This window comes from Mesoplodon densirostris, chromosome 14, assembly GCF_025265405.1.
Source record: "Mesoplodon densirostris isolate mMesDen1 chromosome 14, mMesDen1 primary haplotype, whole genome shotgun sequence".
Lineage (NCBI taxonomy): Eukaryota > Metazoa > Chordata > Mammalia > Artiodactyla > Ziphiidae > Mesoplodon > Mesoplodon densirostris.
The window spans coordinates 31,551,325-31,570,949 of NC_082674.1; the positions used below are offsets into that span (position 1 = coordinate 31,551,325).

The window sequence follows — 19,625 nt, forward strand, 5'->3', positions numbered from 1 at the left end:
TAAAGAGTATGGCCCTGCCAACACCCTAATTTTGGACTTTTTGTCTCCAGAACTGTGAAAGAATAAATTTCTGTTGTTTTTAAGCCACTCAGTCTGTGTTGCTTTGCTCTAGCAGCCCTCGGAAACTAACACACTAATGCACAAGTAACAATATAGATTTGAACCTGATTTTTTAAATTGAGGGAGACTTACTTTCCCCTAGGTTATATGTACCCAGCAAATTGGAAAGAGAACAGGTAATTTTCTAGGGAACTGATTGGCTCAAAATCACCCTGGATGATTTTTTTCTAACATTTGTCTGAGTATACCCTAAGAGGATAAAATAATATATCTAAAGAACAAAGAAAAAGTTAACATTTTTGATGAACTGAACAATGTACTGATTTGGTAACCTTCAAAATACTGGTCAACATATTTACTTAGCCCCAAGAAACAACTCTAAATTGGTTTAATAAAGCAAATTAAACTTCACATAGGAAAATCAAATTACTGGAACAATGAGGTTTTCAAAAGGACACAAAGGAAGTTTTTTTTTTTTAACTTCATAAAAATTAGCTTTAATGTGAAAAAAATTAATCAAAGGTTCCAAAGACTTGACTGCAAACTAACTTGCTGTGGGGGGGGGAAGTATTTCTTTTTTCCAGTTTCAGTGGCATTAAAGTCATACTATTAATAACTAAACTTTTATTTTCTGAATTTGTAAAGTTGAAGGCATTCTAAGTTTCCAAAGTAAATGTAATTATATACATATTATGTATATATATGTAATATATATGTAATTATATACATATATGTAATTATATTTACAGTTAAACTATTCCTACAAATATAAAACATTTATAGGAATTGTAAGGAAAACTTAGTTTATTTTTGCTATTCATTTTTTAACAAGCATTTATGGAATGTCTAAATGCCAAACACTACTAGGCATGAGAATTCAAAGATACATAGGGCTCAGTTCCATTCTTTATGGAGTATACAGTCTAATGACAAGGTAGACAGTAAAAATGGGACATGTTCTATAAAGAGATACGAAGAGAATAAAGGAGCTTAGTCAAAGGATCAGCCTAGGAAACCAAGGGAAACTTGACGGAGAACCAACATTTGAACAAACTCTTTGACAAGCAGGAATTTTTCAGATGAAACGGGAAGGTAGAAATAGAAGAGAAATTCCAGGAAAATAGAAAAAAAGAAAGATATGGAATCCTGAACAGATTTGACATATCCAGAGCTGCTTGGAAATTTTTTATCACTAAAGCATAAGGTAAGTAACATCAAATATTGAAAGATGAGGCTGGAGAGAGGCTAAAGAATTTAGACTTTGTGTCCCACTTCACAGGGCACGAACTGCACTTTTCAAACTGGGAGTTCCATGAGACACAAAGACCATATAGGAAACTGCTACAGTAACCCAGGAAAGACATGCTGAGGGTCTGGACTAAAGCAGTGTCAGTGGAATGGGAGAATAGACTGGATTCCAGAATCATTTCTGTAATCTAATCATGATGGTCTGCTAATAAGGGACTGAGAAGAATCAAAGATGGTACTGAGGCTTCTGGTGAAGGGATCTGAGCTGATTAGCAAAGAAATGAATACAAATTTGGGCAGGCAGGAGAAGTGGGGAAATGGTGAAAGATGAAGGTAGTAAAATGTTAGTTTAAGGTATCTGCAAGACAAGAAGAAAATTTTCTAGTAATGACAATACTCAGTATTTATATTTTTTACTGCATATGAAGTACTTTTTTTTTTTTTTTTTTTTTTTTTCCTTTTTGCGGTATGCGGGCCCCTCACTGTTGTGGCCTCTCCCGCTGCGGAGCACAGGCTCCGGACGCGCAGGCCCAGCGGCCATGGCTCACGGGCCCAGCCGCTCCGCTGGGATCCTATGGGATCCCATATGGGATCCTCCCAGATCGGGGCACGAACCCGCATCCCCCGCATCGGCAGGCGGACTCCCAACCACTGCGCCACCAGGGAGGCCCCATATGAAGTACTTTTACATACGTTCTCTTGGTTGACAGAACCACCCAGTGAGATAAGAGCATTTCACACATAAGAAAACCAGAGCTCAAAAGGTGAGGTGACTTGTTACAAGCTACTCAGCTAGTAGGCTACCAGGCTAGAGTCAGAAAAAAAATCAGAGTCCTATCTAGTCTTTCAAAAGCCACTCCATGCCATAGATAAATTATGGTTAGTTTCCAATTGTCATTGACGTCTTAGTATTTTGCTGCTTCCCACTGAGCTGATTTTATTTAATCATTGTTGAGTCCAGAATCACCTAGTCCACACTGGCACTTGAAGTTATGACAATACCCAGAGGAAAAAAATTTAGAGTTAGTGAGAATCACGTTACTGGAAAAAATCTTAGACCATTAAGTGTTAGAAGGTCTTTCAGTTCTTCTGATGGAGGAATTCTACGATAGGTTCCCAAAGTAACCTCCAGAAATACATTACAGTTTCAAAGGGTTCCATGGTCTAATTAATTTGGGAATTAATTGCTTTAGATTGCTTTATTGCACAATTTCACAAAGCCTTTAATATTCTAATGTACACTGAAAATTTCTAGGAGTACAATTAAGAATACAGTGTTCCCCAAACATATCTGACCACTGAACATTCCTCCCAAACATTTTTTTCTTTTTGGCTGCACTGCGTGGCTTGTGGGATCTTAGTTCCCCAGCCAGGGACTGAAGCCAGGCCCTCGGCAGTGAGAGCATGGAGTCCTAACCACTGGACCGCCAGGGAATTCCTTCCCCCAAACTTTTAATTTAGAGTATCTTATGGGACTAGCATTCTATAGAATACACTTTGAAATACTGCTCAATAAAACTATTTAAGCAACATACCAACAAATACAAATTAAAGATAATAAATACAAACAGTACATTAGTGCTGAGGGAATGCAGAATAAAAAGGAGAGATGACAATTTGTGGAATTAATCGGGAAAAGTTTCCTGCTCAATATACTGTTTAATTTTGCAATGAAATTTAGGCAGTAATATGAACTAGGAATACATGTGCTTACCAGTAGAAATCTTTTAAGTTTCTGATTGACGCAATTATAAAATAAAAATTTGGGGGACTTCCCTGGTGGTGCAGTAGTTAAGAATCCGCCTGCCAATGCAGGGGACACGGGTTCGAGCCCTGGTCTGTGAAGATCCCACATGCCATGGAGCAACTAAGCTCAAGCGCCACAACTACTGAGCTTGCGCTCTAGAGCCCATGAGACACAACTAGTGAGCCCACGTGCTGCAACTACTGAAGCCCACGCGCCTAGAGCCCATGCTCTGAACAAGAGGAGCCACCGCAATGAGAAGCCTGCACACGGCAACAAAGAGTTAGCCCCCGCTCGCCACAACTAGAGAAAGCCTGCACACAGCAATGAAGACCTAACTCAGCCAAAAATAAATGAATTAATTTAATTTTAAAAAGTCTTATTACCATAACTTATAATTTTTAAAAATTTAATTGCCTATACTTGGGGAGTAAATAATTAATTTCTCTTATACTATTAAGATGGTTAGGATTTATAGCCTTCTGAAACTTCATCAAAGCTTCTTGTTCTTACTTATTAATTAATGACTGCTTCAAGGTTTTATATGGCCTTTAATCCATCAGAATTTCATTGTAGTCTCAGGTAAAAATCTCATTATTACAGATTCCATTATGAGGAAGGGATCTATATAATAAACTTGTTTGCCAATGTCCCATTCTGAGGTTATGATTTGTCATAATGAATTTTTATAAAGAATGATTTTACACACCAAATGCTTCCTCTTGATTATCCTCTTAAAATAATCATCCTATATTACCGAAGACCATAAATGGTATTCTGTTTGCAGCCTAGAACAGAGAGCTAAGAGCTCCATAATTCTGCCTGGTGATCAAGTCCTTTAACTTCCTTAGTTCTTTCCAACTTCAAACATTCCTACTTAACAAATCTAACTGAACTCCAAATTACTACAATGTAGAGAGACCTGGGAAAATGGAAGGAAAATGTAAGAATCTGAGTTTCTCCAGTTTGCTAAATTCAGGCTTTCTATTCATTCATTGATTCATTATAGAGAGCCTTCATGTACTCCTGCAAACTATAAATCTGATTTCTAATAATACATGCTTTATAACAAAATCATGATATTAAACAGAATTTTTCTTTAATAAAACATTCTTTTAAAAACTAAAGAAATAATAATAGTATTAATGCATGTCTTATTTTGTATTTATGGGGTTAGTTCATTAAATAGAATATCTTTATTATCTCATTCATTATTTAAAATTTTTGAAAAAAATTTCATTTTTTTAGGACATATTATCCATAATCCAAAGCAGACATCATTAGATACATAAGATATTTAAAAGTAAATCACCTGGAGCTACACTATTGAATTATAATTTATACAGACTAAGGTTCCCTTTTCCCTAGTTAGTTTCAGTGCATAATAGGAAAAGAGGGAAAAAAAGCACAACTTTTTCTTTTTGGTGCTTTTTAAATTGAGTATTTTAATCAAATGGGAATTTTTTACTAGGATTACTATAGTTCACTGCTTCTAAAGTAACAGTAAGCAGTTCTATAGACACAGTTGCAAACTTAAGCTACGAAAATTAGGTGATTAATCTTCTCCATTACTTTGGCATTATCCCCACACTGGTTCCTTATCTAAGTCCCTGAATCTGCTGAGGTCCCAAAATGGAGACTTGGATGCATAAATACAAGGTTGTTTCCAAACATTCGACCATGTAAACAAAAAGTAAGGGCACAAGATAAAAATATCTGATGATTGCTTTAAAATTCACTATTCAAACTGGAGAAAATATGCCACTCTTCTGTAGATTCATTTACATTTGCTTCTTAACTAGAAAAAGAAAATAGGTACAGACATGTTCATGAGCGCTCACATAATGAGTCACACACAAATGAACTGGTAAAAAACTGTAACACACTTGAATATTTTATAAGTAGAAGAAAGTTTTCTTACCTTCAGAAGTTCAAAGTAATGTAGACAGTGGTAAACAGGGGCTAGAAGTAGCCTGGGTAAAACATACTGAACAGCTTCTTTGAAACCTTCGCCTATTGACTAGAAAATAAAGTGATTTAATTTTTAAGTTTACTTTTCAGACATCATATATCTTGATCTAAAAACTACTATACCTGCAAATAGAGTGCCGCTCCAGGCTTTGATAACTGACTAAGGAAACGATCATGAAAACCAGGTCGTAAAATATCTCGAGCATATGATTCATATGGATCAAATGCCAGTTCCTTAGAAAATAAAGAAGGCAAAACATAAATAATCTTTCTCCAAGGTAAAGTATAAATGACCTACCACCATAAACACAAGAAGATTAAATTATGGGCACACCTATGCCTGCACAATTATATATTTCTTTTAAAGCCTCTAAACAAAATTACATTGCTGTTAATTTTAACAGAATAAACCTAGTATTCTCAATTAAGAAAGTAAATCAATTCTTTCTGATGAGTAATGGGATTCTTATATGACACCTCTCATGAAAGGGTTCTAGTAGAGTATTATCAACAAACATAGTCAAAAGAATGGAGGGATTTTTAGATGTGGAAAACTAAGTGTAGCCTGAATAATAAAGAACATAGATATCCACAACAGGTAAAGTATAAACATTTAGAATATTGGTGCCAGACATTTATTTTCTCATGGTTATTTCTTGTTCATAGACTTACTTAACACATTCTGCAAGCCAGAGGTAACTGTTTATATCATCTAAAATTCATTGGCATATTTTTCACAAAACAATAAAAATGTAATCCAAATTGCCAAAAGATTTTACCATCACCAATCATTAATAAACTAAACAATTCTAAAGGTTAGAATCTACTGGTTTTGATGATTCCTGAGGAAAAAAAGAGTAGGTATTGTGATTTTATCAGGAGGTAGGATTTCTACTCTCCGTCATCCTGTGCTCTATTCCAGGTAAAAATAAAAAGCCAAAACCCCCAAACTATTATGAAGATGGTGTTATAGATTCTAGCAAGAGCTCATTTCTATGAAGGGTAATTCTAGAAAGAGGAAGAGGACATCTAGTGGAGGACTGCAGAAGAATGAAGTTAGGAGTGAATGACAGAACAAATGTTTACTTTTAAATTACCCTTTATGTTGTTTCTCAGACTGTTTTCTTTAAGGAAAGATTCAATAATAACAACACAAGATCAGAAATCAGAAGACCCCAGTTCTGTTCTCTGTGAAATGCAATAGGGATATAAAGTTCCAAGTCATCCTAAATTCCTTGAGCCATTTCAATTCCTTCAACTGTTCTCAACTGAACATTTCTGTAATAATATAACAATGGAAATTGCAGTCCATTGCAGATCTTACAGGAATGGATAGTAGGTTTTCAACAATAACAGCAGGAGGGAGTCAGGTTATGAATAGACTGGATGGGAGAGAGGAATAAAAATGTGATTGGATGCTTATATCTTGGGTCTCTTGAATTCATGAACTTACATAGAGCAGATAATGTCTGTCCTCCTCCCCTTTCAATAAACTCTAATTTATTATAGAATTTTTGTGACAATTACACATATAAAGTAAAGACTATACAGACAGTGTAGTGGCTTAAAAGCATGACTCTAGCATCAGAGAGACCCAGGTTCCACTTCTGATTGTACTGCTTACTAGCTGTGTGACCTCTGACAAACTATTAACATTTACTCTAAGCCAAGTTTCCTCATTGGAAAATGTAGATGATATCTACTTCAAGGAGTTGTTTTAGGAATTAAGTGAGATACACGCAAAGTGCTTGCAATAGCATATGCACATAATAAGCGGTGAATAAATGGTATCTAGTATTATCATTCTAAAATAGCTAATTTCGAGAGAGAAAAAATTGACAACTAACTGGAAATCCAAGCTCTTATCACGTAGTTTTATTCTTGAGGATAAATTTGTAGAATGGCAAGCACTTCTAAGAATCCTCGTCTAAATTAATAGATGATATTATGATCAGTTTACTGGTTAAATGCAATACTTATAGGATTCACTTAAAAATTTAATTATTGATACACACAACTGTGTATTAACATTTAAAAATATAGACTATTCCAAACATACAGAAAAGTACAGAAAACAGTTTAACAACCATATTCACCATCTAGCTCAAAAAAAGCTCAACATTTTATAACACTTCACTTTTTTTTTTTTTTTAAAGAAATAAGACAGTACAGATGTAATTGATCCTCCTGGGCTCCCTTTCAGAAGCTAATTTCCTCTCCTGCTAATCCCCAGAGGAAATCACTATCCTGAATTTGAATTTTATTATTTCCAAGTATATTTTTATATCATAATTACATATATATCAAGAAACAAGGCAATGCTTTCAAATTTTATATAAATATTGTAATGTACATAGTAACAATAAATTCTGCAATTTGGTTTTTATATTCAAAGTTGTTTTAATGATTTATCCAATTTGATTCATATAGTTCCTTACAGTTCATTTATTTTAAACTCTGTATAAATATATCTTTTTTTAGGTAAATTTTTTACTCTGAGATAATTTAGATTTCACATGTAGTTGTAAGAAATAATACGGAAAGATTCTGTCTGTCTGCACACTACCCAGTTTTCCCCAGTGGTAACCTCTTACAATAGTACAATATAGTGCAATATCACAACCTGGCCATTGACATTGATGTAGTAAAGTATAAAATATTTCCATCACCACAAGGATGGCTCTTGTTGCCACCCTTTTACAGCCACACCTTCTTCCTTCCCATCATAGCCTCTTTAGCCCCCAGCAACCACTGATCTATTCTGCATCTCAATAGTTTTCTCATTTCAAGAAAGTCATATAAAAGGAAGTACACAGTATGCAACCTTTTGGAATTGCTGGATCATACAGTAATTCTTTAACTTTTTGAAGAACTGTTTTCCATAGCAATTGTACCGTTTTATTTACATTCCCACCAGCAAAGTTTGAAGGTTCTAATTTCTCCACATCCTCTCCAAAACTTGGTATTTTCCTTTCATTTTAAAAATTTAATTCTAGCCATCTTAGTGAGTGTGAAGTGGTATTTCATAATGGTTTTGATTTGCATTTTACTTATGACTAATGATGCTAAACATCTTTTCATGTGCTTGTTGGCCATTTTTATATATTCTTTGGAGAAATTCCTATTCAAATCCTTTGACCATTTAAAAACTGAGTTGTTTGTCTTTTTTGTAAGAGTTCTTTATATACACTGAATATATCAGATATTATCAGACATATGATTTGCAAATATCTTCTCCCATCCTGTGTGCTGTCCTTTCACTTTTGATGGTACTCTTTGAAGCACAAAAGTTTTATATTTTAAGTCTAAATTATGTATTTTTTTTCTTTTCTCACTCATGCTTTTGGTGTAATATTTAAGAATCCTTTGCAAAGTCAAGGTCATGAAGACTTAGCCATGCTTTCTCCTAAGAGTTTGATAATTTTAGTTCTTATATTAAGTCTCTGATCCATTTTGAACTTATGTTTATATATGGTATGAGGTAAGGAGTTCAATTTCATTCTTTTGTGCTTCTCGTAACTTTGTTTTTTTGTGTATGAACAGAAGTTTAAAAATTTTAATCTCTTCTTTTATGGTTTGTACTTTCTATGTGTTCTTTAAGAAACCCTTCCTACTTCAAAGTGATAAATACGTTCTCCTGTATTTTCTTCCGAACTTCTAAAGTTTTGCTTTTCATTTTTAGATTTTATTTAAACTACTGAGAGTTTTTCCTGTATGATGTGAGCTAAGGAAGGAATATTTTCTTTCCACATGGAAAACCAGTTTTGACCCAGCATCATTTATTAATTAGTTTGTTATTTCTCTACTGATTAAAATGTAATCTGTCACATATCGTGTGTATGTGTATTTTTTTTCAGGGTGCTCTATTCTGTTCCACTAATTGTCTATATCTACAACTAATACTGTGGCTTTGTAATAAATCGTATTTACTGTGGCTTTGTAATAAATCTTAAAATCTGATAGGACAAGTCCCCTCAACTTGTTCTTCCTCAAAATTGTTATTTTTGTCCCTTCATTCTTCCACATGAATTTTACGATCAGCTTGCTGATTTATAGATTATTCGGGGACAACTGCATCAATACAATATTGAGTCTTTCCATGAACATGGTATTTCCATTTATTCAGATTTTCCTTATGAATATCATTATTTTATGATTTTCTTAACAAAAGTCTTGCATATATATGTTTATTGGGTTTATTTCTGAATACCTTACAGTTTTGTTTCTAGAGAGAATGGAGCCTTTTTCCTTTAATATTATACATTCACTTGGTTGGAACCGAGTATAGTAATGCTAGCAATTTTTATGTTGGTCTTTTATCTAGCAACTATACTGAACTTGCTTAATAGTTACAACACTATATACATTTTCTTGGATTTGCTGTGTAGACAATTATGTTGACTACAAACAGGACAATTTTGTCTTTTCTCTTCTTTTTCTGTCTTTTGGCTAGTATCTCTATTAGAGTGTTGAAAAGAAGTAGTGAGTGGCATTCTCCTACAGCGTAGTCATTAAATATATCTTTTATAGGTTTTTGATAGATATCCTTTATTAGATTAAGAAAGGTCCCTTCTATTCCTACTTGGCTCAACATTTTAAAGAAATTCCTGAATGAATGTTTTTCTATGCTTCTTCTTATTTGTTGAGATTTTAATGTTAATGTGAAATATTACATTAACTTTTTAAAAATTTCAAACCACTTAAGAGTAAACTTCCTAAGATATATCATACTGGCCACAGTTTTTATTTAGATTATAAACTGATTAATTTTCTTTGCCAGTTGTGTCAGTATGTGAGAGTGGTTCATATTTTTTTCTTGTATTACTCTTATCCAGTTTTGATAATATATGTATTGATATATAATACTAAAAAATTGAGTTGCCCTTTGTGTCCCTATTTTTTATCTTCCTTATGAATCTATTTTGTGGTTTTCTTAACAAAAATCTTGCATATGTTTATTGGGTTTACTTCTGAATACCTTATGGTGCTATTTCTAAACTGAATGGAGCAGGGGACAATTTTCAAGAGTAAGATTACCTGTTTCTTGAAGACTGGTAAAACTCCTAATACTTAGTGTATGCCTCATGTCATTTGTTGAAACATAGACTTGATTATTCAATTTTTAATGGTTTTTAAGTTAATTAGGATATCTATTTCTTGTCAATTTTCCTATTTTATATTTTTAAAAAAGTTAACCACTCCATCCCAGTTCTCAAACATTTTCAAATGGATCTCAGCACTCCTGAATGATTAAAAAAGTTGCAATCTGTAGTTATAACTTTTTCTTCCTAATATTTATGCTTTTCCTTTTTTCTCCCTTGATCAACATTATCAGAGGTTTTGTTCTATCTGTTGTGTGCTTTCTAGTTCATTAATCCTGTTCTTCTATTACTTCCTTTATGTTGTTTCTATTATTACCATCTCTCAAATTTAACTTATCTTTCCTGTTTCTTGGACTGAAACCTTTACTCATTTATTTTTAGTTATATCTACTTTTTAAAATATATGTCTAAAACTGTAAGTTTTTCTTTATGCATTGCTTTAGTTGCATCTTACAGGGTTTTGTATATAGTACTTTCACTTTTGCTCAATTTCAAGTATTTTGTAATTTTCATCGTCACTGCCTCTTTAATCCATGAGATATTTAGAAATTCATTTTTAAGATTTCCTAGTATTTTAAAAACTTTTTATTGTGGTTTCTAATTTAATTTCATATAGTCAGAAAAGATGGTTTGTATGCTATTATGTAATATTTGAGACTTCCTTTTTTATCTAATACTATAACCAATTTTTATAAATATAACTGGTATCTTGAAATGAATCTAGAATCATCCATATATACATAATCAAACCTGTTCATTTTCTTATTTTAACTTCTATAGCCTTAATCTTTTTTCTGTTTGTAATAGAGATGTGCTACAATTTCCTATCATAATAGTAAATTTTTTTCCATTTCTCGTAATTCTGTCAGTTTCTATTTCTTATATTTTGAGGGTTTATAATCAGGTACACATACATTCATGATTGTTATATCTTCATGACATTGTCCCTTTTCCTATTTAGGTAGTGTTCCTCTCTAATGTCCTCCCCACCAAGCTTACTTTTCCTAATTATATCAATGGATATTTATATACTAGCTTCCTTTTATTTGTTTTCATATGTTGACTTTTCAATCCCTTTATTTTTATTTATTTATTTTTTTGCGGTACACGGGCCTCTCACTGTTGTGGCCTCTCCTGTTGTGGAGCACAGGCTCCAGACGTGCAGGCTCAGCGGCCACGGCTCACGGGCCTAGCCACTCCGTGGCATGTGGGATCTTCCTGGACCAGGGCACAAACCCGTATCCTCTACATTGGCAGGCAGACTCTCAACCACTGCACCCCCAGGGAAGCCCAATCCCTTTATTTTAAATATTTCTGTGGTTCTGTTTTGGGTGTGTCTCTACAAGCTGCAAAAAATGGACTTTTAAAAATAAAAAAGTACTTTTTTAAAATAGGCGAGTTTCATCAGTTTACATATACTGAGTTACTAACATAGTAGTATAATGTAGCTGGATTTATTTGTATCATATTACAGTCAGCCCTTTGTATCTGTGGGTTCCACATCTGCTGATACAGAAGGCCAACTGTACTATGCCATTTTAAATGAGGTTACTTGAGCAACCACAGATTTTGATGTTGGAGAGGGGATTTCTGGAACCAATCCCCCATGGATACCAAGGGATGACTGTAGTTTGTTTTCATTATCACTGTTTTTCTTTACTTCATTATTCTTTCCTATTATCAATGGAAAAGATTAAAAAGTGTTCCTATAGTTCTTGTACATTGTAAGATATAGGTAGTATTTCTATTCTTTTGGTGATTTTCCTCAATGTTTTAAAATCAAATTATAGTTTTTTATTATCTATAAATTTTTCTAAATTTTAAAGAGAGTTTACAGTTGCTTAGTTTTTCTTATCTTCTGAATACAAGCCCATTTTATGTGCTAAGAAGTTTAGTTTACCTTCCTTTTTAAATTAAAAAAAACAGTTTGGTTTTTAAAATATTCAGTAGCTCGGGTTTCCCTGGGAGCACAGCAGTTAAGAATCCGCCTGCCAATGCAGGAGACACGGGTTAGAGCCCTGGTCTGGGAATATCCCACATGCCATGGAGCAACTAAGCCTGTGCACCACAACTACTAAGCCTGCACTCTAGAGCCCGCAAGCTGCAACTACTGAGCCCGTGCGCCACAACTACTGAAGCCCATGCACCTAGAGCCCGTGCTCTGCAACAAGAGAAGCCAACACAATGAGAAGAAGCCTGTGCACCGCAACGAAGAGTAGCTCCCGTTCTCCGCAACTAGAGGAAAGCCTGCGCGCAGCAACGAAGACACAACGCAGCCAAAAATAAATAAATAAGATAAATAAATTTATTTAAAAAATATTCAGGGCTTCCCTGGTGGCGCAGTGGTTGAGAGTCCGCCTGCCGATGCAGGGGACACGGGTTCGTGCCCCGGTCTGGGAAGATCCCACATGCCGCAGAGCGGCTGGGCCCGTGAGCCATGGCCGCTGAGCCTGCGCGTCCGTAGCCTGTGCTCCGCAACGGGAGAGGCCACAACAGTGAGAGGCCCACGTACCGCAAAAAAAAAAAAAAAAAATCAGTAGCTTATAAAATTTACTACTACATTTCTCAGCATTAGTTCTTGTATTCCTCAACTTTCCTCTGAGTACAACTTTCCCTCTTGCTGAAGAACATCCTTATTTTTGAGTCTAGTTATGTATATTCCTTTTTATACTTTATGACTTCTGTATGTTTGAAGCAACACTGAGGCGCTGTAGTGAAGCTTAAACTTAGCATATTATTTTGCCTGAAAGTCTTAAATTTTTTGTTTTGCAAACTCGACCCTGAGTTATAATAAAAGATATAGTTGATTTTGGAATGAGAACAAAGCAAGAGCTAGAAATTTCAGAATGACTATCAATGCTAACTTATAAGGGCTAACTCAATATTTTAGCACTTGAAATATCAAGGAGAAGGTTACCATTTTTCTATCCCTATGATATCTGAATCATCTAGGTCCTGGACTTGATTTTCCTATTCACTTCATCCCTCCTATTCTAAATAATTATGCACAGTTACCATATATTGAGTAGCTGTATGAAGCTGGTTAGCTAAATATTTCAGGAAAGTTATTTTATTTAAGTTTCAAAAAATCCTGGTCCTATTATTATCTTTCTTTTACAAATATAGATAGAGAGGTTTAGAGATATGAAGTAAATTGCCTACGGACACATACAACTACTAAGTAGCAGATTTTAGACTGGAACACAAGTAGTTTGACCTCAGGTCCAAGTTCTGTGGCCTCTTCATTGATAAGATAGCCAATTAAGTGTCAGCTGTGGGATCTGTTTTTTATAATGATGAGAATGATGAGAAACTACTTTTTCTAAGTTTCGTGAGATAATGGAAACAAATGTTGACAATGACCCTTTGAGGAAGAGGCAATATAGTTGAGTAGTCAGCAGTTAATGTCTATGTTAGCTGGAAACAAGAATTCAGATTCCAATTTTAATTCAAATGTCCGGCCTTCTCGATGCAGATTTTTTTGGTGTATAATTACTTACCTCTGCTAAGTCTTCAAAGCAACTTCCTACTAATGGATGGGGACTGCCTTCATCTGTCATTTCTACAGTATCTTCTATATGGCCCAGTAACTTTACACTAAGTTCATGTATATCCACTATACGACTAAATATATTTTCTACATCCTGTTGGGATGAAAAACACATTAATTCAGTTAGGTGGTATAATAAAACAAATTTTGAGCCAATAAGCCATTTTATAATCATGAAATTTAACATGGCAGATACAGTGAGAAATTTTAACAACTTACAAATATATGTAAAAGACAAAGAATTCCTTTGGAAATGAAGTACAGTTTGCAAAACACATTTCTCTAGGTCACTGGTTCGCAAACTTTTTGTTCTCAGGACTCCTTCACACTCGTAAAAATTACTGAAAACTCCAAAGGGCTTTTGCTTACTATATTAGAAATTATTTACTATCAACATTTACTATATTAGAAATTAAAACCAAGAAAATTATAAAACATTTAATTCATTTAAAAATAACAATAGGGCTTCCCAGGTGGCGCAGTGGTTGAGAGTCCGCCTGCCGATGCAGGGGACACGGGTTCATGCCCCGGTCCGGGAAGATCCCACATGCTGTGGAGCAGCTGGGCCCATGAGCCATGGCCGCTGAGACTGCACGTCCGGAGCCTGTGCTCTGCGGTGGGAGAGGCCGCAGCAGTGAGAGGCCCACGTACCGCAAAAAACAAACAAACAAACAAACGAATAAAAATAACAACAAAGAGTTCTTTTATGAAAAGTAACTATATTTTTCTAGAACAACCAAAAATCTTAGTGAGGAGAATGGCACTGTTTTACATTTTTGCAAATCTCTTAACACCTAGTTTAATAGAAGATAGCTGGCTTTTCATGTATATGTCTGCATTCAATCTGTTGTGATACGTTGCTTTGGTTAAAGCATATGAAGAAAATCTAGCTTTACAAAGACACGTAGTTGGAAAAGGGAGGAGTCTATTCAAATAACTGTGGATACCCTTTTCTTTTTCTGCATAGTTTCTTCACTGAGATATGTCACATACCATAAAATCCACCCTTTTAAAGTGTACTTTCACATATTCACAGCCTGTTCAATCGTCACTACCATCAAATTCTAGAACATCTTCATCACCTCACAAAGAAAGGCTGTATCCAGTAGTAGCCCTCTCCATTCTTCCCCGACACACCCATTCCCAGTCTCTGGCAACTACTAATCCACTTTCTATCTCTATGGATTTGCCCATTCTGGAAATTTCATATATATGGAGTGAATATCTTTTTATGATATTATACAAGTCAATAAATGGTAGTTTCTTAAAGGTTAGATGCAACGTAGAATCTGAAACTATATAAATTTTGTACATTAAAATCCACTGGTCTATTTTGAACTTTGAATGGATGTTTTACCCAACTGTGATTTTGTAGTGGAATTGATAGGTTGTATGGCTAGCTTATGGTTAATATTATATGAAATTACCAAATTCTTTTCCTAAATATTTATACCAGATTACATTCTCACAAGCAATGTGGGAATTTTACATTCCCAAAAGCAGTTGCTCCACATTCTTTTCAACATTCAGTATTGTCAGTCTTTTTAATTTTAGCTTTTCTAATGAGTGTGTAGTAGTGTCTCATTATGGTCTTAATTTGCATTTGCCTTATGACTATTAATGTTGAGCATCTTTTGATGTGCTTTTTGGTCATTGGTATACCTTCTTTTATAAAGTGTTCAAATTTTTTGCCCACCTAAAATATCAGGCTGTTTTTCTTATTATTGAGAACTGCAAAAGTTCTTTATATATTCTGAATACAAACTCTTTGTTAGATATATGTAATTCAAACAGGTTCCTACAATCTGTGGCTTACATTTTTATTTTTCTGACAATGCTTTTCAAAGAGCAAAAGGTTTTTTCATTTTAATGAAGTCTAATTCATTAATTTTTAATTTTATGGTTCTTGATTTTTGTGTCCTAAGAAATCTTGCCTATTCTTTACCACCTTCTGTTTTTAAACAACTTTATTAAAATATAATTTACATACCATGCAATTCATCCTAAAGTGAACAATTCAATGGTTTTTTACTATATTTACAGACTTGTGCAACTCAAAATCTACTCCTTTATTTTTTAATGTCTGCTCATTGCCATAACAGTGAGTGAATACCAGTCTCAGCCTCTGTTGTGAGCACCACTTCTCCATCAGTCACCTGTGACTATGTAGCTACAGTTCTAGAAATTACTAGAATGCAACTCCCTTAGACAATCTCAACTGTTCTCATTTAGCATTTCTCCAGGACCCAATCAGGTTGGTTTAATTACTACTGTAAGATAGGAAGTCCCTTCTCTAATTTTCAGTTATTGGCACCTTCCTTTGTGTTCCCCAAAATACTGTTGTCATACTTCTGTTTATGGTAATTACCACATTGTATTGCAATTTAATTTAAAGTTTACATTTCTGTCTTGACTGGACTAAACTTGACAGAAGAAACAGTTTTTTATTCATCTTTGAATCCCCATTGCCAAGTATGGCATCAAAAATATAGGCAGCCCTGATGAAGCATTGGTTCAATGATGCAAATGAGCCAAATTAAACATAGAAATCTTCCACCTAAACAAGAGGTTTTATTCTTTGGAGTACATGGAAGAGTCTGTGATTTCATTTGTACTTACACAATCAGTCTAGTTTAGATTTTGTCTTTTAATTTCTGATGTTTAATTTATCAAAACTGTTGTAGCAACTTTATTTTTGATCACACTCATGATGAATTAAATCCCACTACTTTTAAAAAATGGACCAATTAGCAATCATGAGCTATACAAATTCAAATTTGAGTGGTCATGTAAAATTAACAACACATGCAATGATATACATTTATTCAATGATACTTACATTAGCTGAAAACAATTTTGAATTGGAGACAAAGGGCTCTCTAAAAACTTTTATAATTAAATTAAGTTCCCTTATGTATTGTCGAATTTCTGCCATAAATGCTTTTACCAAATCATAATAAGTTTGCTCTCCTGAGGTGGAAGGCTCTTCATCAGTTAAAGATAATATATTTATATCTTCTACATCTTGATGAAACATATCCATCAATACCTACAGTCAGATAGAAAAAAAGTATAATAAAATATCAATCTGTAGTCCAACTTGAAGTTAAGCACCCTAAGCTATTATTTGAATACAGTTCTTAAATGATAATAAGCAGACACACAATTACCTCTTCTCGGATATAATGCCATTTCCCCCTCCACAGCTTCTCTAAGACAAAATTCTACATCAGGTATCACAAACTGCCTCTTCCAAGTTCTCTGTCAATACAAGTATCTGTCTGTCTGTCTGTCTGTCTCTCTTGTTAACCGTGTATTACTTCTAATTTGTTTCCAAACCTTGTCTTGGATTTCTCTCTTAGTTTCCTCTGTTTCTTAACCTTGACATCACCACTTCATTCCAGGGCCTCACATAATTCATATTTGAATAATTCCTACATTTGTTGGTGATTGATCAAAATAAGTCATGTTTTTTTCCAAGAAGTCTACTATTACTACTCTTGCTAAACCTTAACTTTTCCCTCCTGTGAACTTTGACATCATTATCCCTATAACACAATAAAATATTTTATCTTGTATTACTTTCTGCTTGTTTCACAAATATAAGCACCCTTTCATCAAATCTACAGTCTCGTTCTATATTCCTCTTGCATCTCTTCTCTGTGTGAGTACGTACTACATACTCAGAAATATTTTATCAATTCGTTTAAAAGTATCAAATATTTTATATTCATTGAAAAATAACTATTTTAAAATCAAATACTCATGCATTAAAAAATAAAAACAGGGCCTCCCTGGTGGCGCAAGTGGTTGAGAGTCCGCCTGCCGATGCAGGGGATACGGGTTCGTGCCCCGGTCTGGGAGGATCCCATATGCCGCGGAGCGGCTGGGCCCGTGAGCCATGGCCGCTGAGCCTGCGCGTCCGGAGCCTGCGCGTCCGGAGCCTGTGCTCCGCAACGGGAGAGGCCACAACAGTGAGAGGCCCGCATACCGCAAAAAAAAAAAAAAATAAAAAAATAAATAAAATAAAAACATTTGAAATCCTTCAGATGAGGTGATTTTCACATTCTGAAAGAACAAATATACTAAAATATATTTAAGTGGATTCAGCAATCAGAAAGAATATTCCGAATCAATAATAGTTGGAAAAAAGGGAGTGAGACGTTTCATCAGAAAATATTTTCTTTTCTGAAAACTCAATTTTATAAAATAAAATTACTGAGGCAGTACAGTGCAATGACTTAAGACTCAGATCTGGAGTTCACGTCTAGGCTTTGAAACTTCTCAGAAAATTCTAGACCAATTTCTTTATCTCTCTGAACTTCAGTTTCCCTTTTATAAAATGTAGATAAGAGCATCTACCTTAGAGGAATATCATAAGGACCAAATGAGATAAGTCGCGTATATGCTTAACTTTCAATAAATGTTTGCTCTTAACATAATCATAGTAAAACCATACAAGTAGTATCTAAAGAAAGCTAGGCAATGAAATTAAACTCTCAAGAGTTTAGTATTGGGTTGGCCAAAAAGTTCCTTCGTTTTAAAGTAAAAATAAAAGATACATATTTCATTTTCACCGAGAAATTTATTGAACAATGTATTCACCCATTTTGTTCCATTAACCTTCTGCCATTTTTCAGGCAACTACATAATTCCACCTTCCCAAAACTTTTTAGCTTTTTGAGCAGAGAACTGTTCCAGGTGCCTTTTACAGTCATCCAGGGAATTGAGATTTTTTCCATTAAGAGAATTTTGTAAAGACCGAAATAAATGGAAATCCGAAGGTGCAATGTCTGGTGAATACGGCAGATGAATCAGAACTTCCCAGCCAAGCTGTAACAGTTTTTGCCTGGTCATCAAAGAAACATGCAGTCTTGCGGTATTCTGATAGAAGGTTATGCATTTTCTGTTGACTAATTCTGGATGCTTTTCGTCGAGTGCTGCTTTCAGTTGGTCTAGTTGGGAGCAGTACTTATTGGAATTAATCGTTTGGTATTCCAGAAGGAGCTCATAATAGAGGACTCCCTTCCAATCCCACCATATACACAACATCACCTTTTTTGGATGAAGACCGGCCATTGGTGTGGTTGGTGGTGGTTCATTTCACTTGCCCCACGATCTCTTCCATTCCACATTGTTGTATAGTATCCACTTTTCATCGCCCGTCACAATATGTTTTAAAAATGGAATGTTTTAATTATGTTTCAGCAGAGAATTGCAGGCCGAAATATGGTCAAGAAGGATTTTTTTCACTTAACTTATGTGGAACCCAAACATCAAAGCGATTAACATAACCAAGCTGGTGCAAATGATTTTCAATGCTTGATTTGGATATTTTGAGTATGTCGGCTATCTCCCGCGTGGTATAACGTTGACTGTTCTCATTTAATGTCTCCATATGATCGCTATCAACTTCAAATGGTCTACCTGACTGTGGAGAATCATCCAGAGAGAAATTTCTAGCTCGAAATTTCCCAAACCACTTTTGACATGTTCAATCAGTCACAGAACCTTCTCCATACACTGCACAAATCTTTTTTTGTGTTTCAGTTGCATTTTTACCTTTCTTGAAATAATACAGCATAATATGCCAAAAATGTTGTTTTTCTTACATCTTCAATATTAAAATGGCTACACAAAAATCCACCAATTTTGATAAGTTTTTTTTTAAATGCACACTGAAATGACAGCTGTCACAATACAATCTAACAAGAGTTTCGAATGAAGTTAAAGACAACTAAGCTCTACTAGAGCCATCTTACAAATGAACCTTTTGGCCAACCCAGTATTTTTACATTTTTGAATATTCTTTTCAAGTAAATCCATAATCTTCTAAATCTTCCAGTCCAAATAAAAATTTAAGAAATTCACTAATAAGAGATTATTGTTATTAACCTTACATGCAGCAACACATAAAAGAAAAGCTACATGACATACTTAAACACATTTT

At 34.5% G+C, this 19,625-nt stretch overlaps 1 protein-coding gene across 2 annotated transcripts in view; it reads right to left on the reverse strand.

The window, feature by feature from the left end:
* SOS1 (SOS Ras/Rac guanine nucleotide exchange factor 1) overlaps window positions 1–19,625 on the reverse strand; it is a 144,384-nt gene that overhangs the window by 55,105 nt on the left and 69,654 nt on the right. For both annotated transcript variants that reach the window (XM_060117875.1, XM_060117873.1), the window contains exons 5-8: window positions 16,515–16,724; window positions 13,626–13,769; window positions 5,147–5,257; window positions 4,974–5,072 (exon numbers count right to left, since the gene is read on the reverse strand). In XM_060117875.1, the coding sequence (XP_059973858.1) occupies window positions 4,974–5,072; window positions 5,147–5,257; window positions 13,626–13,769; window positions 16,515–16,724 (564 nt within the window). The remainder of the gene's footprint in view (window positions 1–4,973; window positions 5,073–5,146; window positions 5,258–13,625; window positions 13,770–16,514; window positions 16,725–19,625) is intronic.